This window comes from Mustela putorius, unplaced genomic scaffold (genome assembly GCF_011764305.1).
Source record: "Mustela putorius furo isolate JIRA1106 unplaced genomic scaffold, ASM1176430v1.1 tig00001033_pilon_pilon_pilon, whole genome shotgun sequence".
Taxonomy (NCBI): domain Eukaryota; kingdom Metazoa; phylum Chordata; class Mammalia; order Carnivora; family Mustelidae; genus Mustela; species Mustela putorius.
In genome coordinates, this window is record NW_025421540.1 from 1,669,752 (window position 1) to 1,693,870 (window position 24,119).

The window sequence follows — 24,119 nt, forward strand, 5'->3', positions numbered from 1 at the left end:
TACAATGATTATGCCAAAATTATCATTTAATTTGGGAGCTAATAAGTAGGTGCCAAATGCTTATCCATGCCACCAATTTCCCTTTAGAAATTAAATGGTAAGAAAGCTAAGTAGGGCTAATTAATCTGCTTCACATATAACAAGCAGGATTTGCTCCAACAGTCCTTCAGTTTTTATCACGTAGATATGTTCTGAGCCTTTTTCAAAATCTACTATAAGGTAAGTTATAACCTTTTAAAAAAAGAAAACTAATAATTGCTTCAAAAACTAAAAAAAAATGCTTCAAGAAATGCTTTAATGGGGCGCCTCTGCCTTCGGCTCAGGTCATGATTCCAGGGTCCTGGGATCGAGCCCTATATCGGGCTCTCTGCTCAGCGGGGAACTTGCTTCCCTTCCTCTCTCTCTGCCTGCCTCTCTACCTACTTGTGATCTGTCAAATAAATAAATAAATAAAATCTTTTAAAAAAAGAAATGCTTTAATAAAGAACCATAATATGCTCAAATCATATAACTGCATAGTATGAAAAGTAGAAGTTCTTACCCTCAGGCACAGACTCCGCCCACCGTGGGTCAGACGCTGGGTAGTCATCCACCAGATCCACACTGATTTGTGTAACAGCTCTGTCTAGTTCACAATCAGAATCCAAATCAGAACGGGAGGAAAAGAGCTCATCAACCATCATTTGAGCATGACCTAGATCTTTTCTGAAATAAAATTAGAAAATAGAAGTATTAAAGGAGGCAAACCATTTTAAAAATTCACCATGAAAGAGTTAACCACGGGGGCATCTGGATGGCTCAGTTAGTGAAGCGTCTGCCTTCAGTTCATGATCTTGGGGTCCTGGGACTGAGCCCCAAGTCCGGCTCTCTGCTTGACGGGTAATCTGCTTCTCTTTTCCCCTCTGCCCCTCCTCCTGCTGGTGTTCACTCACATGTTCTCTCTCACACTCACTCTCCCCCCGCCTCTAACAAAGAAATAAAATCTTTCAAAAAAGAGGAAGGTAATAGTTTTTAGTCCAAAGTTACCTTTTCTAAAAAAGATTTATTTATTTGAGAGAGAGAGAGAAAGAGCATGCCAGGGGAAGGGAAGAGGGAGAGAAGCTCAAGCAGACTCCCCACTGAGCTCAGAGCCCCACACAGAGCTCAATCTCACCACCAGTGAGATCTTGACCTGAGCGAGTCAGGCACTCAACTGACCAAGCCACCCAGGTGCCCCAAAGTTAACTACTTTCAGTAACATTTATTTAAAAGGAGACAATCATTACGCATTTATTAATGCAATAATTATATGTTGAGTATTTACAACATGCTAGGCACTGGAGCCAGAATGACAAGACGTTAAAATACACTCTAAGACTTCACCAAGGACACAGTGAAGTGTCACACAAGAAGCCAGAGAGTTAAATAAGTAGTTACATGTATACTGTGACATGAAAAGAACAGAGCAGTTGCTACAGACCACACAGAAGGGAAACCAAAACCATCCAAGGGGCAGGGAAAACTCCCTGGAAGAAAAGGTGGATAAGCAGAGGCCTACAGCTACAGAAGGGGAGCAGCGAGGCTGAGGGGACTCTGGAGAGGGGTACACGGTGGCAGAAAGAGCACACATCACACCTGTGAGTAAGTACGTCCATATCTTAGCAAAGAATTAAGAGCATAGGGAAAAGGAGGTCACCCAGGGAAGAACCCTTCCAGGGCAAACTCTCAGAAACACCACCAATCAAAAGGCAGAATACATAAAACCTCACACACCATGTCATGGAGTTCTGGCACTAGAAGGCACTTCTTAGGCACTAAGAAGAAAGTGTCACAATCTGTTCTATTTTCCCAAAGGATCATCTTAGGATATGGACAGGGAGCAGAAATACTCAGATAGGAAGTTCCTGTAGGGGTGCCTGGGTGGCTCAGTCATTGGGTATCTGCCTTCAGATCAAGTCATGATCCCAGGGTCCTGGGATCGAGCCCCGCATCCGGTTCCCTGCTCGGTGGGAAGCCTGTTTCTCCCTCTCCCACTCCCTCTGCTTGTGTTCCCTCTCTCGCTGTGTCTCTCTCTGTCAAATAAATAAATAAAATGTGGACAAAAAAAAAAGTTATTGCAGAAACCCAGACAAGAAAGGGGGGTCTCCACTAGCAGTAGCTGCAGAGAAGAATGGAGACAAGTAGTCGGGTTTGAGAAAAAAAGAGATTTGAGGTAAATATTGGCAACTGTTTGGATCTGATATATTTTTGCTCTGAAGCTGAATGTATTATGGTAGGACATTTTTACCAGTGGCAGAAACAGGGGGTAAAAGAGAAAGAATAAGCTTTGGAGAAGACAAGCAAGGCTGTGGGCACGTTGAACTGAGATGCTTGTAGAATAACAGCTACTCTGGAACATTCTTCGTTTGTATATAATGGCCTAGAGTACGGTAAATCTGTGTTTCCTTGGCAAATGAAGTAAGTAGGAAATAAAAAGGGAGTAGAGAGAGAAAAATTATGATAGACAACGGCAAAGGCAGACAACTTTTCAGGTAGTTTAGTTATAAACAGGAACAAACAAAAGGGGTAGTAGATCAGAGGGGGACACAAAGCCAAAGACTGGTCTTTTTCTTTTCTTTTTTTTAAGATTTATTTATTTGAAAGAGAGAGAGAGATTGCAGTGGGGGGGAGGGTCAGAAGGAGAGGGAGAAACCCAAGCAGATTTGGCACAGAACATGGAGCTCAACAGGGGATTCCATATCAGAACCCTGAGGTCATGACCTGACCCAAAACTCAGTCAGATGCTTAACCAAATGTGCCACCCTGGAGCCCAACCTTGGTTTTTTTTAAATGGTATATTAAATATGATTAATGGCTGGTGAGAAGAAGCCAGCACAAGAGAGGTCAAAGATATACAAGAGGAATAACAAAACATAGTCTCAAGAGAAGCAAGAGACTGTGGCATTCAAAACAAGGACAAAGAGGGGTGCCTAGATGTCTCAGTCCATTAAGCACCCACCTTAACTTCTGCTCAGGTCGTGATCTTGGGGTTGTGGGGTTGAGCCCCATGTCAGGCTCTGCACTCAGCGGGGAATCTGTTTGAGATTTTCTCTCTTTCTCCCCTCCCCCGCCCCTCCTTTCTGCTTGCATGTGCACACGCTCTAAATGTATAAATGAAATCTTTAAAACAAACAAACAAAAAAGACAGCGATTCTTTTTAGAAAGAGCAATCCTTTCCACTTTATAGGGAGCGAAAGAGGAAAAGCAGCTGCAGTGCAGTAAGTGTGTAGGTATTAAGTCCAGGGAGCTGCTATCTAATGGCTTCTATTATCTGTGAAGTAGGAGGCTGAGCCCTCTGCTAAGTATGGGAGAAGAGTCAGAGAAATGGAAAAGGCTGAGGAGAGTTAGAAAAGCATTGAAATGGACTCTCGGTAGAACAAGAGATGGGCCTGAATAGAGAAACACAGAAAACCTGCCTAAAAGTGTTTAAGGCCAAGCTGAAGCTGGAAACCTGGTTATGCTACAGGTTATGGGAATACAAAGTTCATTAAGGCAAGATAATCAACAATTAACTATTTTAATTAATAGAGTAAGTTTCTTAAAACTGTCATGAGCAAAAGATATTTATATTGAGTCAAGTGCAAATAAAAATAATGTAAAAATTAATTTCAAAGAAACCATGCCATAGAAACAGCAATATTAACCTCAGCAAAAAACGAAACACAGAACATTTTTGAGTACAATCTACTCATTTCAGCCGCTAGGGAGCATGTGGCAATGTCTGAAGAGAATTGTGGTTGTCATAAGTTGGGGGAGGGTGCTACTGGCACCATGTAGGAAGAGGCCAGCTGTGGCTGCTACACATTCTACAATTCACAGGATAGCTCACAGCAGAACACTGTATGGCTTCCAATGTCAACAGTGATGAGATAGCAAAACCCTGCTTTAAAAGTATGATTCCATTTGTGAAGAATCTAATTCCTTAAGACTATTAATAGGTTCATACCAACCCCAAAATGATTTTGTTAGCCTCACGGGGTAAGTTGAAGGCACAGCTGTGCTAGAGATCCATGACCCTATTCCTAAGGTTACTATACCCTTAGAACTTCAAGTCAGGGGATTCCTTTTCGAGCTTAATAATCTTCCCCTACAGAACATTTAGAAATGACTACATGGGGTTGGATAGCATCTCTCCATATCCTCATTCACCCAGAACCTCAGAATGCGACCATATTTGGAAATAAGGTTTTTGCATATATAATTAGTTAAGTTATGGTGATATACTGAATTGGGGTGGGCTCTAAATCCAGTGACATCCAGCGATTAGGAGGACATGTAAAGGCAGACACGCAGGGAAGAAGGCCATGTGGTAATGGAAACAAATGGAGTGATCCACGTGCAAGCTAAGGAATGCTGATGATTGCCAGCAACCATCAGAAGCTAGGAAAGAGGCAAGCAAAGATTCTTCCCTAGAGCTTTCAGAAGGAGCATGGCCCTGCTGATACCTTGATTTTGGATTTCTGGCCTCCAGAACCACGACAGAATAAATTTTTATGAAATAACCCAGTTTGTAGTGATTTGTTACAGTAGCCCCAAGAAACTAATACAAGGACTATGGTGACTTGTTCCATTATCTTAAATTTTGAGATGCCACAAGTCTGTCAAAATTGTTAAAGGACAAGCTTGTGTAAGACACAATCATAGTATTTTAATCTAAATCCTGGCAGTAAGACTGAACACCATGCAACATAGCAAAATTAAAAGAACACGTTTTAAAAACAGAACCAAAAAACTTGTCTAATGGTGCCCTCTTCTGGATGAGAAACTAAGATCAGTAGATTATTTTGATGGCACAGAATTATGTGTGTTTTTTAAGATTTTATTTATTTGAAAGAGCACACAGCGTGTGTACAAGCAGGGAGAGGAGCAGAGGGAGAGGGAGAAAAAGACTCCCCCCTGAGTAGGGAGCCCAATATGGGGCTTGATTGCAGGACCCTGGGATCATTACCTGAGCCAAAGGCAGACCCTTAACCAACTGAGCCATCCAGTGGCCCCAGTGGCACAGAACTGTAAAACTTTATGTGCTATTCCCCCTGTGGGAGTGAACTCCTATGCATCAAATACCACTACTGGTGAGACCATGGCATCACAAACTGAGAACTGGGGGATACAGAGGTAGTAAACTCTGACTATAACTTCAAAACAAAGACCTGCCAGATAAACTAATGAACCTTCAGACAGCCCAATGGCGACCCCACTCAACACTTTACAGAGAAAGAAACAAAATTCCAGAAATGTTAGCAATCTGTCCAAAGTTTCACGCAGCTATTTAAGGGCAGAACAAAGGCTAGATCTCAATTTTCCTTAGTGTTCATTCAAACGTGAATTTACTATACCTTTTAAGGAAGGTACATGATATGCAAAATATATCTTTAGGACAAACAAATGACTGAATTTGCCTTGAATCTGGAAGTATTAGGTCATCAAGTGTGGCAAACTGAGTATCATTCCCCTCCCATGTGCACACTCCCTATCGGCACCCTCCCATGCAGGGGGAGGGGGGCTCGCCCCTGTAATTTGCTATGGCCAATAGGATACTGGCAAATATGACCCAAGCCAAGATTTGAAAAGCATTTGTACGCTGAGGCTTAATCTCTTGCCACACCTTGCCACACACGAGATATGTAAACAAGGCTAATCTGCTAGATGATTAGAGGGCACAGGATCAGAGAGATGACCAGAGCCCTCGAAATGGGAGCGCCTGGGTGGCTCAGTGGGTTAAGCCTCTGCCTTGGGCTCAGGTCATGATCTCAGAGTCCCGGGATGCAGCCCCGCCTCAGGCTCTCTGCTTCCCCCTCTCTCTGCCTGCCTCTCTGCCTCCTTGTGACCTCTCTCTCTGTGTCAAATAAATAAATAAATAAAAATATTTTTTAAAAATGTGAACAAGTCTAACCAGGCTGGCACTGATCATGGACAGTGAATTCAGATGGGAACCATAAAATGGCCACCTATGCCCAACCCCAAATGGCCAGATTGCAGAATCATGAGCTGTATTAAAAAAACAACTATGTTCTCTGGTGATTTTATATGCAACAAAACCCAATGAATAGGCGAAATCTAATTTCTCTATAACATCTAAACCACTATATGCAACTTATTTGCCTTCATAGTATACATAAAACACGCTTGCTAAATGTCTTTCATGACCACCATTTTTAATAGCACACTGTTATCCATTAAGTGGAGAGAATATGTTACACCATGCTTTTTCCTACACTAATTGGAAGCCTCTTATGCCTATCAAGTTCAAAGTAAGTTTTTAACAAAGCTTTAATAGCACTGAAGCTCAGAAAAATCTTCTCCGTGGTGGCATCTCTCCTCCACCTTACTCCCACCAGTCAACAAATAAGTAGCATATATTAGTCAAATGTGTCCCTAGGCTTAAATTAAACAGGCCTAATTTAAAAAACTTTTCATACCGGCAATATTGCAGAAAAGCAGCTTTTAACAGTTTGGTTTTATCCTCCTGGGCTATGGTTTCATTCTTTGTAGAAGGCTCAAAAACCATACTCTGTCAAATAAAAACACTCTAATTTAGAGGTGAAGGTATCAAAATATTCTGAATTCTTGGACAAAAAAAACCAGACAGCAACAACACAGACACACAGCTGTTTACCATGTTCTTTATACCAGCAGTTTACTTAAGACATTTACTAAAACAAGATAAAATGGACTAAATGATTGACTAAAGTCTTATCAAAAAGGCATATATATAACCAAAGAAATCCTGAAAAATAAAAAACTGTAGGAGGTATAAAGTTATACCACAAAGGTATCCCAGGTACCAAGTTACACCACAAAGCTGTAGTAATCCAAACAGTACAGTACTGGCATGAAAACACACAGATCAGCATAACAGATTAGCGAGCCCAGAAATCAATGCACAATTATATGATCAACTAATCTTTAACAAAGGAGGCAAGAATATGCAGTGGAAAAGAGACCATTTCTTTAACAGTGTTGGGAAAACTGGACGGCTACATGCAAAATGCATCTGGACCATTTCTTACACTACCATTTCTTACCTTTCTTACACTACACACACAAAAAAAACCTCAAAATGTGATTAAGGACCTAAATGTGAGACCTGAAGAGAGCAAAGGCAGTAGTTTCTCTGACATTGGCTGCAGCAACATTTTTCTAGATAGGTCTCCTAAAGCCAAGGAAACCAAAGTAAGTTATCCTAAATCCTTATCTTCTATAATAGGAAATCAACAGATGTCTAATATTGGTGAACTAAGAGATGGCAACATATGGTATTACTTAGAAATATGGAGAAAATACCAGCAGAAACAGGTAAAAAGGCTGCTTCTGGAAAGGACAGAGGAGATGAAGGAGGTAAAAGAATTATGTTTTCATCACAACTCTTTTAAAACTGTTATTCTAAAATATTTGTGGGAAATACCCTGACAAAAATCTTAAAATCTTATGGAACCACATTACCTCATTGCTGGGTCCAGCAACTGAAGATGCTAGGGAATCTTCAAGGTCTTCTGCTAATATAGACACACCTTCCCTTGAAGTAATAGACACCAGCCCACTGTTTCTAGAAAAAAGGATAGGAAAACCACCGCAGGAACCAGCTCCTAAAATACTATCTCCTAAAAGAAAGAAAAATACACAGACATACGTAACAAAAAAATGCTTTCTAAAATCTACCTCCCTAAGCAGAAAATCATCTTGATACACCAAGAAATTTTTTTTTCCTTTACAATAATCCTCCTACTTTGAACTCAGCTTTTTAAATCCAGATCAAATGTCAGGAACCTGTTGTTATTTGAAATACAGGCTCTGTGTCATTCGGTTTGGGGACAACAAAAACAAACCTTGCAAGATAGCAGTGGGTATGATAAGCCAAAAAAGAAAATTATTCATTCTACAAAACTCAGAATGAGTTTTATTGAGTAGGTCAATGGAGATGGGGAAAAAGTCTGTTTGCTCAATTCCTTATTAACATTCTCCCTACCCAAAGTCAAGGCTCTTGTGTTAAAACTAAAAAATCTAGGTTCCAATTTGTTGCCTCACTTGGATTATGCCCTCTGCTCAGTCTCTTTATCCTGACTAGACTGCTTGCTTTGCTTTTATTCACTCCTGGCTGGCTCCCCCATCCTCGGCCGCCATTCCAGCCCCCCTGTGTGAGTCCAGTACCCAGGATTCTTCTTAGCCAGGAGTCTGGACAAGCTTACTTAAAGAACATCAACTCAGGGGACTCCTGAGTGGCTCAGTTGGTTAAGTGGCTGCCTTCAGCTCAGGTCATGATCCCAGCGTCCTAGGATCGAGTCCCACATCAGGCTCCTTGCTCGGCAGGGAGCCTGCTTCTCCCTCTACCTCTGTCTGCCTGTTCTCGCTCTGTCTCTCTCTGACAAATAAATAAAATATTTAAAAAAAAAAAAAAAGAACATCAACTCAGGATAAATTAGTCTGTCTAGGAATAAGCAGTTACTTCTCTTAGTGTCAATTCTTGGTTTCCTGGCCTCTTATAGGGGAAAACATTACTATCTTTTGCCCAAAAATATAACAGTTTGGGAATTTTACTACCCTTTTGGTTTTTCAGTAGGGTTGTGACGTCAGCTACTACTGCTGTGGTAGTGAATGTCTCAGTAACACCTGGGGGTAGCATACTTAACACTTATGGAAAGAGAATGAAAACTGCTAAGAACGACTAACAAGTCATTAATCACCTTTTCTAAAACTGATACTGTACCTTGTGTATTAAAGACAATTTTCTCCCTAGGAAGAGAAAACTTCCCAGTTCCTGTGGCACACACGTAGACAGCACTTTCAGTATACAGATAGGCAGTCTGATTTGAAAAGTTTGGGACCATCAACCGACACATAATCAAGTCTTCAGACTGAAAATTAAATGTCAGATTATGTTTAATGATAATTAAAACAAAAATACTTGCCTGCATAATTTTGTAACTTGTATTTTTATACACTATCTCATAAAAGTGATACAATAATTCAGACTGTCCTTGTCAAAACCTAAATACTACTCTTGGGATGATTTACAAAATATGATAAAAGTTTATAAACATCAATTAGAGAGAAATCATTTGTTGAGTTGTAAATAATCAGCAAATTTTGAAAATTACATGATGGTAAGATTCTAACTAAAAGCCTATAACAAACATGAGAAAAGAAATAAGACTGATTTATTTTATTACTAATTTAAAATTGGCAAATACTTTGTAAGTGATCCCTGGTGAACATTTTGGTTCTTACTTCACTGTGAAGATATCAAGCACATGAAAATTGAATTAATTTGTTATATAACATATAAAATCAGAAGCAGAAACATGAATATGACCTAATTAAATGAAATCAGCAAATGTTAAATATACTGTTTATTATTAAAGAAGTAATTTTATAAACAAAACATTAAAAAGTGGTATTCCATAATGTTTGTACTCTGAAACTGTTTTCTTTATGCCTCTTTTCCATTGCCTGAAAAATCTTATCACTGAGCATGTTTTTCTTGCATAATCAGAACTGTAGGTTTGTATGAAATAAAAGGACAAATTAAATGACTTCCTTACAGTATTTAGTTACACTCATATTAAGAATAAGGATTTAACAAAATTAGATACTATACAGTATAAGGCTAAATGAAATGAATTTACATTTAAGGCTTTGTCTTTGTCTTATGAACATCACCATTATTCAACAATACTTACAACATTAAACAACTGCATGCCATCAGCTGCTTCCACTCTCATTTCTCTTTAGCTAAGGTTGTCCAAAGTAATGAGTCTAAGATGGCAAACAAAATGCAATGCCTAAAAACTGGCTATTTAAAAGTATCTCAACCCTTCCAAGTAAATCTCTCAAAAGAATCTGAGCCTACAACAGTTAGGACAAACAACTCAGTACGTTCTTGTCATCTGTAATTCACTTTATAGATAGAACCCTTACCTGAAAAGGTGGATTACACTGAGTGACCTCCACAGTTACTGCGTCAGACATTTGGTGGCCATTATCTTCTACTGTTATCAGAGAGTAATAGATGAGGCACGGATTGTCTGCTGGGTGCCATGCGGCTGCCAAAATCAGGAGCCCATCACTAGTCAGTGAAAAAGAAAGATCTACAGCCTCTTGGAAGTCAGTCTGTCAGTTTCTTATATAGTTAAACACATACTAACCATATGCCCTAGCGATCCCACTCCTGGATATTTACCCAAGAAAAACAAAAACTTATGTTCACATAAAAACCTGTGTGCAAATAGTTATAGTGGCTTTATTCACAATTACCTAAAACTGGAAGCCCAATATCCTTCAACTGCTGAATAGATAAATCCCGGTAAATTTTTTTTTTTTTTTTTTAAGATTTTACTTGTTTATTTGGCAGAGGAAGAGAGAGAGAGAACACAAGCAGCGGGAGCAGCAGAGGGAGAGGGAGAATCCGGCTCTGCACTGAGCAGGGAGCCTGATGGAGGACCCTGGGATTATGACCTGAGGTGAAGGTAGATGCTTAACCAACTGAACCACCCAGGCGCCCCAGGTAGTTTTTTTTTTCAAGACTTTGAGAGAAGAGAGTGCAAGTGGGGAGAGGGGCAGAGGAGGAGAGAGAATCCCAAACAGACTCTGAGCTGAGCATGAAGCCCAAAGCAGGGCTCAGTGCCATGACCCTGAGTTCATGACCTGAGCTGAAATGAAAAGTTGGGACATTTAACCAACTGAACCACCCAGGCACCTCAAGCCCTGGTAATTCTACACAGTGTGCCAGTACTCAGTAAAAAGGAAGAAACTGCTGAATGAACATCAAATGCATTGTGCTAAGTGAAAGAAGGCAGTCTCAACAGGCTTTATATTATATGATCCCATTTACAGGGCATTCAGAAAAAGGCAAAACAACAGGGACTGAAAATACATCAATAGTTGCCAGGGTTGAGACTGAAGGAGGCTTTGATTACAAAGGGATGCAAGGAAGTTTGGGGGGTGATGGAACTATTTCATATCACGATGGTGTCTCACGGTCAAATGAGTCTGCATCTGTCAACTCATTATACACTAAAACAGGTGAGTTTTACTGTATATAAATATAGCTCAATAAATGACTTTTAAAAAAATCAACAAATCATCAAATGCAGGACCGACAAAGCATAGCCCTCAGGCCAAACTGTGCCCCAGCGAGTTTTTATAAATGAAGCTTTACTGGAATGCCGCCCTGACCACTCATTTCTGTACTGTCTGTTGATGCTTTCATGCTATCACTGACAGAGTAGAGGAGCTGCAGTGGAGACCACATTGTGGGCCCTTCAAAGAAAGGCTGCCAAACCCTGACCTAATTTGTTCTTTAAAGCTTACTTTGGTCCAGAGGAACATTTTGTTTTTAACAATCAGTTACAGAAATTTCAATGTGAAAACAAACCTTTTTCTATCTTAAAGCTTATGTTTCTCGTAAGTCTATCAAAATTGTTGCCCTCAACAAAGAATTACATGGTCTCTAATCTCAAGCCCTCCAAAATATTCAGTAGTATTTATTAGCAACTTTCATTCAAGTCTCAGAAATATTAATGGGGGGTTGGGGGGGGCAGGGAGCAAGCGCCCCCTACTGACAACTAAAAACAAGAAACCAGAAAAAAAATGAAACCCAGCGTCTGACTAAATGACATCACTTCAAATGGAGAAACCGAACATGGCTCTCGTTTTTTTCACTGTGATCTTCACCAGCTCCTCAACCCTTATCACTCCTACTCAGACTCCTGAAAGAAATCCAACAATACTAGCCCAAACTTATAATATACTGGCAGTGACCTAAAGAGCTAATACAGGATATAAAAGAATGTTATGCATAAAAATAACTAATGGACTAAAGACCTAAATGTGAGATCTGAAACCATCAAACTCCTAAAAGAAAACAGGCAGTGATCTCTAGGACATCAGCCTTAACAACATATTTATGGATATATCTCCTCAGGCAAGAGAAACCAAAGCAAAATCAAACTCCTGGGGTTACACCAAAATAAAAAGCTTTTGCACAGCAAAGGAAATGATCAACAAAACAAAAAGGCAACCTAACGAATGGAATTTCAAAAATGACGTATCTGATAAGCGGTTAATATCTAAAATAACATGAAGAACTTACACAACACCACCACCACCCCCAAATAACCCAATTTAAAAATGGGCAGAGGCCCTAAATAGATGTTTTTCTAAAGAAGACATACAGGTGGCTAGGAGACACATGAAAAGATGCTCAACATCAGTAGTCATCAGGGAAATGCACAAAATCACAATGAAATATCACATCACACCTATCAGAATGGCTAAAATAAAAAGGACAAGAATTAACAAATGCTAGTGAGGATGTAGAGGAAAAAGGACCCCTCACATTCTGTTGGTGGGAATGCAAACTGGTGAAGCCACTATGGAAAACAGTATGGAGGTTTCTCGAAAAATTAAAAATTGAAATACTGTATGATCCAATAATTCCTCTAACTGGGTATTTATCCAAAGAAAACAAAAACACTAATTTGAAAATATATATGTACCCCTATGTTTGCTGCAGCATTATTTATAACAGCTGAGACATGTAAGCAACCCGAGCACTCATCAACAAATGAATGGATAAAGACATGGTGTGTGTGTGCGCACACACACACACACACACACACACAGGAATACTACTCAGTGAAAAAGAATTAAGATCTTGCCATCTGTGACAAAATGGATGGAACTAGAGTATTATGCTAAATGAAGTAAGTCAGACACAAAAAGACAAATACCATATGACATCCATTATACGTGGAATCTTAAAAACAAAACAATCAGAAAAACAAAAGAAGACTCCTTAGTTGCCAGAAGGGAGATGGCTGAGGGGATGGGCAAAATGAAGTGGATTAACAGGTATAAACTTCCAGTTATAAAATAAACAGGTCACAGAGATGAAAAGTACAGCCAAAAAAAGAAACCAACTGAGGTCCCAGAGAATGTGGTCTTGAATGTACCAAGGAGGGAGGCAGAGTTGGTCATACCTATGACAAGGCTTCATATTGAAGTTACTCTGGAGACTGTACACTGGGTGATAAGGGGCTCCACCATTCATGGAGACAGTCTAACAGAACTTCTTAGAGTAGTGCTAGAACAGTTTTAGTTGACATCTATATAAAAACATCTTCACATTTGAAAAAAACATGAAGTAGTTTTAGGTAGCAGAGATGATAGGTAGATACTCTAAATTTTGAAAACCAATAAAAACTTAACAATAAATTTTTTATTTATTGTTAAAAATTTTTTAAAAAACAGGGTGCCTGGGTGGCTCGGCTGGATAGGCCACTGCCTTCAGCTCAGGTCATGATCCCGGAGTCCCTGAATCAAGTTCCACATCGGGCTCCCAGCTCCATAGGGAGTCTGATTCTCCCTCTGACCTTCTGCCCTCTCATGCTCTCCCTCACTCTCTCTCAAATAAATAAATAAAATCTTTAAAAAAAAAATTTAAAAACAAAAAATTTATTGTTAAAATTTTACATAAGTATATGCAAAACAATACACTTAAGACTTAAAAAATCCAATTTCACATCTAAAATGAGGCTCTCTGAGCTCGGTGTAATAATCTAGTAAAAGAACTTACAAGCCTGTTCCATGAAAATATATGCCTAGGTTACAAACCTGGCCAACACAAGCAAAAGATCAAAGCACATCAGTGAGCATCACTGATGCTCAGTGATGCGGACAGTATTCTTAAATAGACGGACGGTATTCTTAAATAAAAGAATGTATGCAGATACAGACACCGTATGATCACTAGACGGTCCAGAAGGAGAAAAAGAGCGGTGTCTTAAAAGTCCCACAAGCACCTTGCTTGCATGACAACAATGAAGGAGACAAGCCCGGGCTCTGACCCTGTCCAGAAACTCTTTTTTATTTTATTTATTTTTTTTAAAGATTTGATTTGTTTGTTTGACAGACAGAGATCACAAATAGGCAGAGAGGCAGGCAGCGAGGAGGAAGCAGGCCTCCAGCTGAGCAGAGAGGACCTGGGATCATGACCTGAGCCGAAGGCAGAGGCTTTAACCCACTGAGCCACTCAGGCGCCCCCCAGTCCAGAAATTCTTAAGCCATGTTTCTCTTCTGTTTTCAGTCTACATCTCTGTTCTGAAAACTATGTGGAAAAAATGTCTGCATCGTATGACCACATGGGCTGTGTCTCAGCAGCAGTAATTTTTTTTTTTTTTAAGATTTTATTTATTTGACAGAGACAGTGGGAGAGGGAATAAAAGCAGGAGGAGTGGGAAAGGGAGAAGCAGGCTTCCCACAGAGCAGGGAGCCTGATGCGGGACTCGATCCTACTACTACGACCCTGGAATCATGACCTGAGACAAAGGCAGATGTTTAACGACTGAGCCACCCAGGTGCACCCTAGCAGTAGTCCTAAATTCCTGAAAGTCTGGTAAAGATATATGAAAACACATAAACTATATTTAATTAAACCACTTGTGGAAATTAAACACGTGCTATTTCTACCTCTTTGATAGTTTATGTAAGGTTTTCAGAAACTATAAAGAAGGATCTTAGTGACATTCTCAAGAGCCTAAGAAAAATTATACAGTAGAACTGCAATATCCTTCCAAAAAAGCAAGTAGAATTTGTTCTACTAAATAAATTACTCTAGGGGTGCCTGGGTGGCTCAGTGGGTTAAAGCATCTGCCTTCGGCTCAGGTCATGATCTCAGGGTGCTGGGATTGAGCCCCACATCAGGCTCTCTGCTCAGCAGGGTGCCTGCTCTTTCCCCCACCCCCCGCCACCTCTCTGCCTAACTTGTGATCTCTCTCTCTCTGTCAAATAAATATCTTTAAAAAATAAATAAATAAATAAATAAATAACTCTAAAACACATAAAAATTGCTCTTAACTTCTGGTATGTTTTGTTTTGAAGAATTACAAGTCATATATAACATGGAAGCCATGTTATAAATGGTTTTTAAGTTCCACATAACCTTTGGTATTAAAATTAAATAACACAGGATAACTAACCTAGGATTTATCAGACTAACCTAAGATCTTAAGTGCCACTTAGAACACCATCTCTAAGAGGAAATTCACTGTGAATTTAAACCCCGAGTGAGCTCTCACTTGTACTGCCAAGACAAAACCTCACCCCACTCTCCCTTCTTCAGTATCACCACAAACATAAGCTTACTAAAGCAAAAGGGCTGCAGAAGAATGGCTGCTATCGCCACTGAGAAGAGAAGGATGACAGCAGGGGGGACCTGCAGCAGCAGCAGGGAGGGCATCTCTTAGTGTGAAGAGAATCTCCAGCCATAAGAGCAGGAAAGATGAGTCTCGAACTAGGGTAGACAACTAACATAAGAATATGCAGGTGAGGACTGAGAACTGCCTATATTTCTCAAATCAACCGGCATCTCTAGAAAAGGACACAAAGCCTTTCAATAAGGTATGAAAGTATGATGTGAACAGAATTAGAAGAACAGACAGCAAGACTGATCATCATTTTACAATAAACATTAGTTTCCCAAATAGCTACCTGTATTCTTGAGGACAAGCTAATTGCTTACCAGTTTTGCTTCAAATCCAAATACCGAATGTTGACCCCTTCTTTAATAGCTTCATAGTTACTTTCAGATCCCTATATGAAAACACCAATAACATAAACTCCATGAGCATAAGGATCATTGCTTTTCACCTTTGTATTCCCAGCACCTACTAAACAGTTCAAAGTTGCTGAATAAATAATATATGCATTTTTAAAGCTACTAAGTAAATCAGTGAACTCCAGTATTTCTAAGGCTTGAACTCCCTACTTCTGCTTATCTGATGACTAAAAGCTACACTGCATTGAAATGTGTTCTAATAAATAAAATAATTAAAGAAACTAGCATTCTCATCTAATCAAAATGTGAATTACAAAGATGAATATTATTTTTCCTTACCCAAATAGCATCAGTAATGTTTTCCTTCAGGACTCTATTTAGATCCCAACTAAGTGCTTGTTTTTCTGAAGAATCATCCAATTCCCATTTACTGATGTTCGAACTTGTCAGGCTATAAAAGCTTGCTCTCTCTCTATCCCAAAGTACACTTGAAAGCTGTATGGAGAGGAGAGAAGAAAAAAGTTACATGTACAGATTTTTAAGTTCTAATGTAAAGGAACTACTTTTCTGAAATTCAAATTTATATGTTTTATAAGTATTCCATTAGTAATCCTGGCGGAATTCTTTATTTAGTATTCCAGAAAGGAGTGATCCTAATATGAACCTTGAAAGCAAGGTAAGATTTCTAGAAATATAAAAGCAGACAGCCCACAAAGAGTACAGTTGTGGGAAAGTTATGAGGCCTTCCAGAGAACAAGTAGTCCTGTTACACTGGAATCTAGACTATAGCTAGAAAAGGAGGAAAAATAATGCTCAAATGAAAAATTAGGGACACACAGCAGAGTCCTGAATGTGAATTTGTAAACCTAGTAAACAAGGTATTATCAATGGCTTTTGAACTCAAGAGGTGGGTTGTAGGAAAAGGAATGTGGCAAGTTATATGCAGATAGATTATTCTGCCCTTTCAAGTATATATTGGTTATGAAGTACAGTTATGTTTTTAGTTGGGCGCACGATTGTTTTGAATTAAAGCCCTGATTTTCTCCATTTCTCCTAGCACCATGATTCTGGCCACTAATGGGTTAGAGAGCCAACAGAGAGTAAACTGAACTGCCATCCAGGGCTTAGGGGAAATTCACCTAGAGTGCAGATTAGGGCATAACAATGGAAGCAAAAGGTAGGGATGAAAATGAGACATGTTAGAAGTCAAATCTATAGTATCTGTTAAGTACAGAATCTGCTATAGAAGGGAGGCGTGCATACACATACCCACAAACACACACACACTGGAGAGTTCATACACAGGTCACTGAAAACAGTGACAGGGTCATGAACAGAAATTAACAGGCCAAAAGAGAAACGAGTTTTATATACACTTTTGGTGTAGACAATGTGAGGGAAGAGGGAATATGAGCGATTTGTTTTCAGGCATATTAGGTTTTAGGTCTTTAGACCATCAAGAAAGCAGATGATGAGAGCAACCTGTAGTTAGAAGGAAACAGTACAGTGAGAAGAAAATGTGCTTTCAATTCAAAGAGGCCTGGGTACATATCTGCCACAGAGCAGTTGTGCAACGTCAGGCAGTTTACATAAATGTCACTGAGGCTGTTTGCTCATCTGCAAACTGGGGAGAAAGCGCTCTACGTTACAGGTTATCACAGTTATTGCTCAAAATAACAAATACAGAGCCTCCAGCAGAGAGGAGACGCTCCAGGTTTGCTGCCATCTGCCTCCCTTCACTATGCTAGAGCCTGAGGCAGAAGCCCGGCCCAAAGATCCAGATTCAAGTCATCCACACAAACAGCTGGAGTCATGGGAGTCGAGAACACTTTTGGTTAAGTCAAAAAGCAAAACTGGTCCTTAAACACAATTTTATATAATAGTTTTTATATTTTTATATATAATTTTATATAACAATTTTATATAACAGTTTTAATCCAAAGAATGTACATGTAAGAGAATCTGTATGATTTAAGAATATTAAAGTTACAGGGTTTGTGAGAGTTCATATCACAATAAAAATGCTTCACTGAAAAAATCAAAGGTTTTACTTCCTATACACTAGTATTTATACAGAAATAATACCAACTTCATAGGAAACCTCCAACTTACTGATTTCACGAAGAAACAAGCTTGTAAAACAAAATCATTTTATCAACTTACGATGAGATCACTACTGGGAGATAAAATTCCCAAAAGAGAAGAAACCTTCCGACCAATTCCTGAAAGCATCCCTTGTCCTTGAGGCAGAATGTGTTGATGAATCTTTCCTAAACTATCAGGTATCAGCCGAACCAGCTGGCTTCCCGATGAGGACAAAATAAAACTTCCTCCCTATGAACAAATATTGTGAAATTAGTTACGATCTATAAGTAAGACAAAGAGCATTAACATAAAATGCTTTGATATAGAAACAAGTCATCTATCATCTGTACCTTAAAACAAATCTAAAAGAATTTTTTAAAAAAGTACCATTTTACTAAAATGATTTACTTACAAATAATATAACATGTTACTAATATATGATACTATTAATTTTACATAAATTTCAGGGTTATTTTAATTGGGTGTTTCCTTAATTCTGATTTTTAAAATACAGGTTCACCACACTACAGGTTCAACAAATCAAGTATCACATTTTATTCTTTGGTAAACTTGCAGAGCGAACATTATAATGCAAGTCATTCTTCCTAATGTCTACGGGTTTCTAAGTCACCTTCAGGAAATACTTCTGAAAGAAATGAATACTATGGGCTATGATCCAATACTGGTATTTCAGAGTACTAGGAAAAAGGCTTTCTTTTGTCCAACCGCTCAACTTCTAGACCCGTACATTCTTCTCTTGCCTCTTTCTGATCCCTCTGGCTGTATGGTCTATCCAAAACAACTTTTACTCATTCACATCTCACTCCAAGGCAAATCACAGCTTTCCAATAAATATGAAAGAAAATCCATCATATACCTGCACCGCTGTTAGGAAACTATAAGTCTTATCGCCTCCCAAATCTACAAAGGTCTCCATGTAGGTATCTTCACCAGCAAGGCTTGGCCAGTAGCGGACGGATCCTTCTCTGGTGGCAACCATGACAGCAATAGCCTTCAAACAAGATCATAACACTCGGCAATTACAGTAAAAAAGTGTGTCTGGTGTGTCTAGTGACACTGATAAAAAGAAACTAAGGCAATTTATTATTTGATTTATAGAAATTAGGGGGGACATAACCCTTCCTGTTTATATTTTAAACATCATCAGACTATAAAATTTACTTTCTTTTCCTTTTTGTGCAATTCTAGTAATTTTAACACCTGTATAGACCTAGGTAACTACTACCAATATAGGGACACAGTACAGTTCCATAAACATCCCAAACTCCCTCGTGCTATCACTTTATAATCATACCTTGTCCCCATCTTAACCCTGGCAACCAGCTTCCATCATTATAGTTTCATCTTTCTGAGAATGCTAAGTAAATGAAATCATACAGAATGTAACCTTTAAGCACTGGCTTATCTCATTTCAGCATGTCTCTGATCTGGGTTGTTGCTGTATGAAGAATTCATTCCTTTTTACTGTTGCATAGTAGTCCATTCTATGGATGAAACCCATTTGTTTATTCATTCACTTGTTAAAAGGACATTTGAGTTGTTTCCACCTTTGGCTATCACAAATAAAGCTGTCACGACAATCATACACTATTTTATGTGGTAACTTTTGTTAAGTTTTAATTTCTATGAGGTAAATAGCTAGGAATGGAATTGCTAGGAAAGTAAAAATCAAGTAGCTGTGCCATTTTGCATTCTCCTCAGGAATGTGTGAGTTCCAGTTGCTCCACAACCTTGCCGGCACTTGGCAGGGTCAGTATTTTGTATTTTGGCTATTTTAATCGGTGTACTGTGATAGCTCACTGTCGTTTCAGTATGCATTTCCCTAATGGCCAATGATGTGAACACCTCTGACACTCTTATATCTTCTTTGGTAAAGTATCTGTTCAAATCTTCTGCTCTGTTTTGAAATTGGGTTGCTTTCTTATTAAGCTTTGAGGGTTCATTTTACATTCTAGATACAAGTTCTTTCTTGGATATAGAACTTAGGGACATTCTCTCCCAGTCTGTAGCTTGTCTCTTTTCTGGTCACTGGCTTTGACAGAACCAAGTTTTTAATTTTGATGAAGTCCAATTTACCTATTTTTTACTTTTGTGAATCACGCTTTTAGTGATTTCCAAGAACTCTTTGTCTAATCCCAGGTCATGATGATTTTCTCCTGCTTTCTTCCAAAATTTACAGTTTTATGTTTTAGATCTAAATCTATGATCCCTTTTGAGTTAATCTTTGTATAAGATAGGAAGTTTAGGGGAAAGCCTTTTTTTTTTTTCCATAAGGATGATCAATGGTCTCAATACCATTTACTGAAAAGACTATCCTTACTCCATTGAACTGCTGTTGCAGCTGTCACAGATCAAAGGGCCACCTCTGTATCTGCATTCTCTATGTGTCTATCTGCCAATACTAGTGTCTTGACTCCTGTGGCTTTACGGTTATGTGTCTGAATCAGGTTGGATGATTCCTCTAATACTAGAACTCCCTTATTTTAAAAAAAATCTATATTTCAATAAGCACTTAAGTCACCTACCTGAGTAGAATGTGCTTCACCTGCAGTATCAGGATAAGAGAGAGCCACCAAGTCTGCACTCCAAGGGAAGTCACTAGGCGGCAGCTGAAGTTCTTTGCAAACAGATAACTAAAGAAGAAACCCAAACCAAAAATCTTTCACATCAAATCCAAGTTTTTTGAATGCGCACCTGACTTCACTATTTTCTTTCCCTGCATATTTCATATTCTCATCATTGCTGGAAATACCATTCTACAAATATTCTTTTTTCTCTTATCTTTTTCATTAGGGTTTCATCAGGGCTTTCAGTAATTTCAAAACAAAGTATCTTAAGAGATACAGAATCAGGAAAACTTAAGAGGTAGACCAGACCCTGAATATTAACAAGCCCACTATCTTTCCGGACTAAAAAGATGTGTACTGGTTAAGAAATATATGTATGGAATTTTCCCAGGCTAGTCTTGATTTGTTTATTTGACATCTAAAATCTTCATGACCACAGGATAATTATACCAAGCTGTCCAGAAAATACTTCCTGGCCTATGCCAGGTATCAGGCTCCTTCTGCTAACTCATCAGGGCCCCCAGGATGTCTCCTTCACCTATGCTCTCAACTACAAATTCTATTTTCAGGGCAGCACCAGTATGGAGACCACAGATGTTAAGAGTTTAGGTAAGCACAAGTCCCCAGTTCCAACAGAACAATGGCCCAGTAACAACAGTACCCAGTGACTGGTGTAAAATAGGATGCCTGATCTGGAACACAAAAGAAAATAAGTTGCTGAGGATAAGTTCTTAGAAACACAAATGATAGTCCTATGTGACCCAGAAATCACGACTTGAGCCAAAATCAAGAGTTAGCTGCTTAACTGACTAAGTCACACAGCCACCCCACAGTTTTCCCTATTAAGCATCATTTGGTAGATTTAATGAAACAGAGTTCTATCTTAGAAATAAATAAACTCAGTTCATTAGGTTAGGTGGACAGCATTTAGTCTTAAACTTCATTAGGCAGACTGAAATGACATTTATAATGTTAATTAAAAATTATAAAGTCTAGGGCACCTGGGTGGCTCAGTGGGTTAAGCCGCTGCCTTCAGCTCAGGTCATAATCTCAGGGTCCTGGGATCGAGTCCCACATCAGGCTCTGTGTTCAGCAGGGGGCCTGCTTCCCTCTCTCTCTCTCTCTGCCTGCCTCTCCGTCTACTTGTGATCTCTCTCTGTCAAATAAATAAATAAAAATCTTAAAAAAAAAATTATAAAGTCTAATGTTATTAAATGTAAATAACATGGATCTAGTTTAAAATTATTAAATGGGAGAAACTTTCCCAACATGAAAATGTATTTGCATACTCAGTACTCCATATCATAACAAAAATGCAGAACCAGGTCTGAGTAGATTGAGATTACTGTACTTTAACAACTCTAAAGCTTTAGGGTAAAAATTAAGAGCCAATTGGTAATCCTCTCCACTACCTCCTTTTAGCTCCCTAAACAGCAATTACCTTAGTAATAGGTGACAGAGCAATCTTCCAAATAATGAGTTTCTCTTTGCAGACCAGACAAGCCCATCCTCCTTCATCTATGTGAACAGTCAAGTGATCATCAACTAAAAAAAAAAGAAAAAAAAAGTACGTAATTAAACTTAAAGCATGAATAAGAAAAACTGTTTAAAAAAAAAAAAAAAGAAGGAGCGCTTGGGTGGACTCAGTGGGTTAAGCCTCTGCCTTCGGTTCGTGTCATGATCTCAGGGTCCTGGGATCGAGTCCCACATTAGGCTCTGTGCTCAGTGGGGAGCCTGCTTTCCCCCCTCTCTCTCTGCCTGCCTCTCTGCCTACTTGTGATCTCTGTCAAATAAATAAATAAAATCTTTAAAAAAAAACAAAAAGAAGAAAAAACTCTTAAAATTCCTTATACCAAGATCTTCTTTATGGTTACATTCTTTACATACATACATATGTGTGTGTGTGTGTGTGTGTGTAAAAAGTGATCGCCACATAAAAAAATTCATTCACACCAAAAAGTGCTCTTGAGTAATTCAAGAGTTATTAATACCCAAAATAAGAAATCCATTTAACTTTTATAATCACTTTCAGAAATGTATCTGAAGGCAAAAAGTGTATTTTGGACTTAGGTTTAATACCTTTTAATACTGGTTAGAAACCAACATCTTACTTTCTATATTTAGTAACATTTGTAATTTTACTTTGATATGGCAACACAAATAATAATCTTTCCCATTAAATATATTAAAAAATTTCAAGGAAAAATTGTTCCTTCAAAAGAATGTGATTTTCAAATACTTTCCTTAAAGTATGATAAGTACTTTTCAAATACTTTCTTTAAAAGTATGATAAAGCACTTCATTATATGCAGACATCAAGGGTTACATTCCATATTTTCTTAAAAGTTATTTATTTTAGAAAGAGAGAGTGCATGCACAAGGGGGGGGAGAGGGAGGAGAGGAAGAGAACCTCAAGTAGACTCCTCACTAAGTGCAGAGCATGACACAGGGCCTGAGCCCATGACCTGAGCTAAAACCAGGAGTCAGCCGCTTAACCAACTGAGCCAGTCACCCAGACACCCGATGGGTTACATTCCACATTAAATAACAAGACTGAATTATTATATTGCTGTCATAAGCACTGGTGGTAAACCTCAGTAAGTGTGTTAACCCTAGAAATTTAATTAATTTGAGCTTTGCTCTTTGCCTGAAGCCGGGTAGAGGGGAGAGATAAAAGGCATCAATAACGTACAAGCTAAAATACTAACTCACGCAGGCTAAGTGTGGTTTCTGCTGAATCAGCATACCAGCTTAATATTTTCTTTTCCTGAAAGCAATAAAGCAGGTCCACATACTCTACTGGTAAGTCCTTGAGGTCTCTGACTTCACACACAGCCCTGGGTAGGTTTCCATACAGGGAAAAGTTCTTCCGGTTTACACACCCCTCAGTTTCAACATCCTAATTTCTAGGGACTCCCTCCTCTGAGGCTGAGAATTATTTGTTACTAAAAGTCTGGTGGCATGAACCTGGAATATGTTAAAAGGTTTAAATATAATTTAAGCTCAAATTTTTAAGAGTAAAGAAAAATGGAATGTATATTATATATATTTAAAACAAAAATAGTGCAGGACACCTGGGCGGCTCAGTCACCTTCAGCATCTGTCTTCAGCTCAGATGATGATCCCAGGGTCCTACCCTGCTCAGCAGAAAAGTACCCCTGCCACTCCCCCTGCTCATGTGTGTGCTCTCTCTGGTGCATGCTCACTCTCTCACAAAAATAAATTTAAAAACTTTAAAAAAATAAAAACAGTGCATGACAGAGGTTAGTAGAAGTTTAGTTGTCTGAAACTCACTATACCTGAGTTCTCAAGGACTCACAGGCAAGATATGCAAGTTCAGGTTGATGAGAAATATTCCTTGATAGAACAGAGTACACTTTAACCTTTTTTGATTGTCATTCACAGTATGAAATACATTTTATATCATGATGCATTCACATACAATTTAAATAAAACAAACAAGCATCTAACATTATTATATGAAAGGCACTCTGATATTCTGCATTCTATTTTTTTTAAATGTTGGCCATGAGCCACTAAACTGATTTCAGTTACTACCTGCAGTCTGAAAAACACTGTTGCAGAAAATCACAAAAATCTAGAATTGAATCACAAATAAAGACAACTTGGGAACATCCATGAGGATGCTCTGAACTTTGCTCTCCCAGTCACCCAATCCTTCATGCTTACTGTTGCCTTTCTGACCCTTCTGTGACTAGTTCTTCCAAATCGCCACTCTGATTCTCTGCCAAGAGAATATTCTAAAGGTACACCACACTGATAACACAAACGTGTACATATAACCTCTAGGATACTAACCTCAAGGATCCAGAAATAGAGGTAGTAAGCCTTGACCTTACTGCATTATCACACCC

General features: G+C 38.8%; 1 protein-coding gene across 1 annotated transcript in view; it reads right to left on the minus strand.

Annotated features, from left to right (window-relative positions):
- NUP133 (nucleoporin 133) overlaps window positions 1–24,119 on the minus strand; it is a 57,661-nt gene that overhangs the window by 30,684 nt on the left and 2,858 nt on the right. The window contains exons 3-13 of the mRNA XM_004778378.3: window positions 21,686–21,789; window positions 20,203–20,310; window positions 18,534–18,668; window positions 17,735–17,905; window positions 15,911–16,066; window positions 15,536–15,606; window positions 9,934–10,081; window positions 8,723–8,870; window positions 7,462–7,619; window positions 6,438–6,529; window positions 542–705 (exon numbers count right to left, since the gene is read on the minus strand). Coding sequence (XP_004778435.1) covers window positions 542–705; window positions 6,438–6,529; window positions 7,462–7,619; window positions 8,723–8,870; window positions 9,934–10,081; window positions 15,536–15,606; window positions 15,911–16,066; window positions 17,735–17,905; window positions 18,534–18,668; window positions 20,203–20,310; window positions 21,686–21,789 — 1,455 coding nt within the window. The remainder of the gene's footprint in view (window positions 1–541; window positions 706–6,437; window positions 6,530–7,461; window positions 7,620–8,722; window positions 8,871–9,933; window positions 10,082–15,535; window positions 15,607–15,910; window positions 16,067–17,734; window positions 17,906–18,533; window positions 18,669–20,202; window positions 20,311–21,685; window positions 21,790–24,119) is intronic.